Below are 6,832 nucleotides of genomic sequence, written 5' to 3'. Positions count from 1 at the left end.
GTGTGTGTGTGTGTGTGTGTGTGTGTGTGTGTGTGTGTGTGTGTGTGACAGAGAGAGGGTGGGAGAGGGAGACAGAGACAAAGAGAGGTGCCTATGTGGGGTGACCCTGGGGTATACATCTGGGGTCTGTGTATCCTTGAGTTGTGTTGTTCTGTAATAAAGAGGCACAGGGGTGCTCTTGGTGGCCGTGACCCAGTAGGACAGGGGTGTTCTTGGCGCTGGCACTGGGTGTCCATAATGGGGAGGAGGCCTGGCTCCCTAGGCTGGGAGATTTAGAGATAGGCCCGAGTGGTGACTCCTAGGCTGTTGGCCCCTGAGAGAATGACCTTTTCTGAGCAATAATTAACTTGGCCCCGTGAGAAGGATCCAAACTGTGGAGGTGAAGGGACAGAGCCTGATGGGGGCCGGAGGAGGTCTGGAAGTCCTATAGGTAACTGTGTTGTTATCATTTCCTCCTGTCCACCCTGGAGGTCAGTCACCCCGACCCAGGGTGACCGGGCCACAATATTTAGCAAACAGTGAGGCACAGACATTAACCAATCAAAACAAACCCTAGCCAGGCTCTGAATGGAGCCCGGGCTGGAGGCTGAGGCCTGGCCTCTCTGGTGCCTAGGACAATGGGAATGACTCTTTGAGAAGAAGGTTCCAGGACTAGGGCAGGGCAGAGGGGCAATAGAAGGGGACTGGGAGGCTCCAGACACAGCCGTTTCAGGCTTTAACAACTAGCCAGGGTGACCAATGCCGGGCGCTAAACCTCTGGCTGCCTCTGCTTCCAAGCTGCTTCTGGGCAGCTCTGGCTGCTTTGTTCCCTGGCCCTGGAGAGTAATGGGCGAGTCTCTTCTGCCAATTGCAGGAAGGGAGCTTGGGGAGGGAAGGGAGGGAAGGGAAGTGGCCTTGTCTGTTTTGGAAATGGGTCATTTCTGTGCTTAGCTGTAAACCCAGTTCTCTGAGGTGACCGACAGCCTGGAACAGCAACCTGGGAGGGGACAATGGAGGCTCCCGAGAAAAAGACAGCGAGCACCTCTGCTCAGGGAGAAAGGCAGGAGGGTGGCAGTTAGTGAGAGGATGCTTTCTGCCGGTCCTTTCCATGAATTCCCTCTGGCAAGAGTAGGGTGAGCCCTGGAGGTTGGTTGGTCCCTTCCACAGGTAACTGAGGTATCAGCGTGTCATACCTTTTATTACAAAAATCAATAACTTAATTTTGTTCTATACAAAATCAGGAGGAATTCTTGGCTGTACAGCCTCATATTCCCATCCCTGTCCTAGGCAGGGAAAGGCATTTTGGCCCAGAGGCTTTGGGAGCCAGCAAGGGCCTGCTAGACAGTACACTGTGTCCAAACCAAGGAAGTCCACACTGGGGTTGTGGCTGAGATCAGGTCTGCTCCTGGGTAGCTGAGCGCTGCCTTTCAGGCTCCCCCTCTGGAGGAACTGGAGCCCATTCTGCAGGTCACCTCAGCAAAAGCATGTCTTCGAGCAGTTCAGCAATGTCAACATCTCCGATGATAGGGCGGAAGAAGAGGTCTACCAGGAGGCTGCATGGGATGTTCTTGAGAGTGGAGGCCATGAGGAGGATTCGGGCCAGGCGGCCCTGGCTGGCTGGGTACCAGGGCTCCAGGGCTTCACACAGTGCCCAGTGGGCTTCCTGTTGCAGGTGTGCAATGTGACAGGAGGCCTGGAGGCCCGGCACATCTGTGGCAGACAGGGTGAAGAGGGCTGGTGAGCAGCTAAGTTCAAGTTCGCAGAGGCTAGCCCAGGGTGTGAGAAAATGTCAGCTGTTCCCTCCCCTCATACGCTGGGGTACAACCACAGGACCTGGCAAATGCTAGTGCACGCTGGGCAGGCCTCCTACGATCGGGCCATGTGTCGGCGGCTCCTTTAACGTGCTAGATAAGAGTTGTACCAGCAAACCCCATTCTCAGCCCTTAAAGACAGAGAAGCGAGCTGTTTTGTGATACTGGGAGCCATATCTGGGGCCCGTAGCATGTGAGGTAATACCTTACTAATGAGTTAGGCGCCTCGGCCCCTTCTGCCTCTTTGGAGGTCCTGACCACCATCTCCTTCATCACCTACCACTCTCTTCACCCATCCACTTATAGAGAGGAAGCAGATAACTTGGATATGACTAGGACATACAGGCTAAAGAGATGGCTCCGTGGTTGAGGGTGCTTACTGTTCTTGCTGAGGACCGGGATTCAGTCCCCAGTATCCACACTGTGGCTTACGACTGCCTATAATAATTCCAGTCCCAGCGGATCTGACACCCTCTTCTGAGTTCTGTGAGCTCCCACACAGACGGACGCACGGACGGATGTGAACATATATTGGAGCTCACAGACATAAAATCATATACAATTTTTTTTTGAGACAGGGATTCTCTGTATAGCTGGCTGTTCTGGAATTAGCCCTGTAGACCAGGCTGGCCTCAAACTCAGAACGCTTCCTGCCTCTGCCTCTTGAGTGCTGGGATTAAAGGCTAACTAGATCTTGAAACAAATAAACAACAACAAAACCAGAACCAGGCTGCCAGGTTGCGAATCCCAGGGCTGTCACTGACTAGCTGAGTGACCTTGGACAAGTAATTCAATTTTTCTGAGTGACCTTAGATGAATAGTTCAATCTCTGTGCCTCAGTTTCTCCATCTGTCAAGTGGGGATAATGACATTATCTGTTGCCCATGCTTGTTATGAGGTTTAATCAAACCAATATTTGTAAAGCCCTTAGGCTAAGTCCTAACATATGGTAAATACAATGCTACTATCTGGTCGTGTCGTCACTGCTATTATACTTTAACTTTCTGTCTTCCTCAAAGCTTCGAGGAATATTCTCCCACGGTCTCGGCTTGAGGCCAGCTTGGTCTAGCTAGTGAGTTCTGGGCCAGTCAGAGTTCCAAGGTGGCACTCTGTCTCAGTGCTCTCCCTCACCCCCATCTGGCTGGCTTTCCCGAGGAGGGCTCCACTCTCCCGCCCTTTCATTCTTTTTCTCTGTGTGGCCTCTCTGAACCCACGGGGCACGTTAACCCTCAGAACCCCACTCTGCGCCCTGCCCTTGAAGAAATGGCTGTCACGCACCTGTGTCCACCCTCTCCCCCCTCCCACACCTCCTGAGACAAAGGCCCGCCTCCCTCTGCCTTAGCTTAGCCCTTCCCAGCCCTGCTCCGCCCCCGCCTTGCTGTGTGGCTTCAGGTAGTCGCTTAACCTCTCTGTGCCTCTCCCGTGGCTATCTATTTGAAGCTAACAAGGACCCGAAGAGACGATGGATGTTCAGCCCCAAGAATGCTCTTTCCCTGTCCCCTCCCGCCTTGGCGCCCATCCGGGAGTGTCTGCGAGCTCACCCGGGTTGAAGAGCATGGTTCCTTTCAGGTAGGCATATTCCTTGGGACCCAGCTCAAGGCTCCAGAAAGACTCCAGGCAGCGCTGCAGCCACTGTACAGCAGCCAGTGACGGCTGTGGCGGGTCTGGAACCTGCGTACCCTCGGCACCACTGTTCGGTTCCTCCAGCAGGATCTTTTTAAGTATACTGGGCACCGGAGCCTCGGCTACTTCAAAGGTCACCGTGTCCTGGGCCAACCCAAGCAGGAAGAGAGGGCCCCAGCAGCTCTCTAGCAGCCGCCGCTGATCGTCAAGCGGCAGGAGGCAGAAGGATGGCAGGTTCCTGAGGAAGGCTACTGTCTTGGCTAGGACATCCAAGGCCTCCCGGCAGGTGCGGTTCGGAGCGCACAGACGGACGGGCCGGTGCTGCTGGCACAGGCAGTGGCTGCCGGAGGCGGGCGCAGTGGGCCTGGTCCTGAGGCTGGGGCTCAGAAGTGCGTATAGGATAGTGGAGTGGGCTGCAGAGCCCTGGCATGGGCAAACCCCTGACTGGCTGGTGCTCATGGTTGGTGTCCTGCTCCTGTTTCTCCCCAGCTGTCTGGGCCTCTGTGCTGTGGGTGCTATTTATATCCTTGATGGGCGGGAGGGGGAATGGCCACACAACCTTGACTCCAGAAGTTCAATGAAAAAACAGACACACACACACACACACACACACACTGAACACACTGACCCTGGCAGGACTGGTGAGGAAGCGGTGGGGGAGGGGCACTGGGCGCTCCACGTGGCCTTGCTATCACTTTAGTCAATGAAATGGCCATTGCAGGGCACATGGCCATCTGCCCGCTGCCTGGGTGCCCTTTATCGGATGACTCAAGTATATAAACAGGGTCATTAACCCAGGCTGTACCAGGGCACCCAGGTCTCAGGCCCTCAACCAGCAGGTGGCTGCTGTTTCGATTGGTGCCCACTCTCATGCACGCCAGACCAGGGTTCTCACCGAGCTCAGGGGCCAGCCAGAGAGCTGGCTAAAGCCTTGAGGGCATGGCCCAGCCTGGAAGTGCCTTATCACGGCTGTGTTTGCCTAACCTTGGGGCTCTGCTCCTGTTGTCGGTAAAGAACAGGCTGCAGGGAAGGGAGCCAGGTCTCTGGGGGACTTTGCTCACTCTACCATCTAGGAGGCTGCCCTCCAGTGACTCCCGTACCCTGCCCCATTGCGAGGAAGCCCATTCAGAGCCCCTGTTCCCAGCCTGCATTCTTATAGCTCCAGAGAGGCTGGTCTGTCCTTGCAAAGCCGTGAGAACACGTGGCTGCCGTTTACCGAGGACCCGTTCTGTGCATCCCTTCCCACTGTAACATCGAGGCCTTTCCGGTGAGACTAGATTCTTAACTCTGTGACCCTCAAAGAGTAAAGCCACCTGCTCAAAGTCACTCCAACAGGAAGGGACGGAGCACAGATATGGCTGGCCTCAAAGTCATCTTTGGGTCAATTGTGCAGCTGAATGGTGAGTTTCTCAGCACTGGTGGCTAGTAACGCCCCCCCCCACCCCCGCCCTTGCCTGGTCTGCAGGTGTGGCCCACCTCTGGTGTGGGTAGAAACACATCTCTGCTTGTCCAGAGGAGGGATAAGGAGAATGGAAGGGCCTCAGTTATGTCAGGTTCCTGACCTTGGCTAGCCTTGCCTAGCAGACTTGCCACAGTCTTGGACAACCTGGCTGGTGCTCTGGATGAGGAGAGTCTGGCAGCCTGGCAGCTGCTCTCCAGTGTTCTGTGAGTCTCTCTCTCTCTCTCTCTCTCTCTCTCTCTCTCTAGCTCTCTCTTTTTCCAGACAGTGTTTCTCTGTTTAGCCCTGGCTGTCCTAGAATTGCTCTGTAGACCAGACTGGCCTTGAACTCACAGCACTCCACCTGCCTCTGCCTCCATAGTGCTAGGGTTAAAGGCGTGTGCCACCACCACAGGGCTGAGACATTAAGGTCTCCCTGCGGTACTGATCTGAGGACAGAGCAAGGTCCTGTATTGACTATAAGGTTGACACCCTACCCTCTTCATCCCGTAGACTAGCAGGCACGCTGCCTTCACTGTGGTGGTGTACACCTTCAGCTCAGGCCTCTGTTAGGAAAAGGACAGACAAGCAGGCAGGAAAAGGAACATTCACAGTGAGAAAACAAACACAAATGCAGATAAACTGGCAGAGCTGGGAGAGGTGGTCCTTGCCACAGTCCTAGGGATTCTATTCAGGTGTCACCTCTGTCACAGGAAGGATGGTGCTTCCTTCTTCCATTTACTGTTACTTGTGTTCTGAGGTCTCACTGTAGCCCAGGCTAGCCTTGAATTTGCACTGTGTTGCCTCAGCCTCTCAGGTGCTAGGATTACAAGTCTGAGTTACCATACCTCCTTGTTGGAAGGCTTCTACTGCTCTTAGTTAGTTTATTGGATATGATGACTGATCGCTATAAAGCAAATAAATTATTTTCGTGTGTGTATGAGGTGGAGTTAGTTCCACCTTCCACCTTTATGTGGGTTCCAGGGATCAAAATCAGGTGGTCAGGCTTGTCCAGGGGAATGGCCTTTATCTGCTAGTCCATCTCTCTCCTACCCATTTTTGCTTTTGATTTTTTTTTTATAAATTTATTTTCTTTGGATTTTTTAGACAGGGTTTCATATATTCCAGTCTATCCTTGAAAATGCATTATTTTGGGCTTGAGAGATGGCTCAGAGGTTAAGAGCACTGGCTGCTCTTCCAAAGGTGCTGAGGTCAATTCCCTGCAACCATGTGGTGGCACACAACCATCTATAATGAGATCTAGTGCCCTGATGTTCAGGCATACATGCAGTCAGAACACTGTATAAATATTAAATAAGTAAATCTTAATTTAAAAAAAAAGAGTTAAAAAAAAAAAAGGCCTTAGCCAAGGCTAAACTTTTTTTATTTTTTATTTTTGAGGCAAGGTTTCTCTGTGTAGCATTGGCTGTCCTGCCTAACGCCCACAGAGGTCAGAAGAGGGCGTCAGCTGCCATGGAACTGGAGCTATGGATGATTGTGGGCTATCCCTTGTGTTCTGAGAACCAATCTGGGTTCTTTGCAAGAGAACAAGTGCAGGTACTCAGGCCGGCCTTCATCTCACTCTCCTATGCTAGGCAGGATTTGAAACTGGCACCCTCCTCCCCCAGCCTCTAAGTTGCATCAGTAATAGGCCTGTAGCCCCTAGCTGCTTGGTGGTGGTGGGTTGTTTCTCAGTTTTTCTTTTCTGAGACAGGGTTTTACTATGTAGCTTTGTGTGCTGGCCAGTTTTATGTTAACTGGACACAAACTAAAGTCATTTGAGAGGAGGGAACTTTAATTAAGAAAATACCCCTGTGAGATCAGGCTATAGGCAAGTCAAGTTGGCAGGGCATTTTCTTAACTAGTGATTGATAGGGAGGGCTGTGGTGATTGATGGGGTGGAGCCGTCTCTGGGCTTGTTTCTACAAGAAAGCAGGCTGAGCAAGCCATGATGAACAAGCCAGGCGGCAGCGCTCCTCCA

The 6,832-nt window shown here is 52.8% G+C and overlaps 1 protein-coding gene across 1 annotated transcript; it reads right to left on the bottom strand.

Annotated features, from left to right (window-relative positions):
* Positions 1 to 1,158: 1,158 nt before the first annotated feature.
* Nr0b2 (nuclear receptor subfamily 0 group B member 2) lies at positions 1,159 to 3,960 on the bottom strand. Its single transcript, XM_055610769.1, has 2 exons — positions 3,332 to 3,960; positions 1,159 to 1,689 (listed from the first exon to the last, which is right to left on the bottom strand). The coding sequence occupies exons 1-2, from the start codon at positions 3,870 to 3,872 to the stop codon at positions 1,448 to 1,450; spliced, it is 783 nt and encodes a 260-aa protein (XP_055466744.1). The 5' UTR covers positions 3,873 to 3,960; the 3' UTR covers positions 1,159 to 1,447.
* Between the last annotated feature and the right edge of the window lie 2,872 nt (positions 3,961 to 6,832).

This window comes from Psammomys obesus, unplaced genomic scaffold (assembly GCF_907164565.1).
Source record: "Psammomys obesus unplaced genomic scaffold, mPsaObe1.curated_primary_1811, whole genome shotgun sequence".
Classification (NCBI taxonomy): domain Eukaryota; kingdom Metazoa; phylum Chordata; class Mammalia; order Rodentia; family Muridae; genus Psammomys; species Psammomys obesus.
The sequence above is the reverse complement of the archived record's forward strand: the minus strand, read 5'-3'. Positions and strand labels throughout refer to the sequence as shown.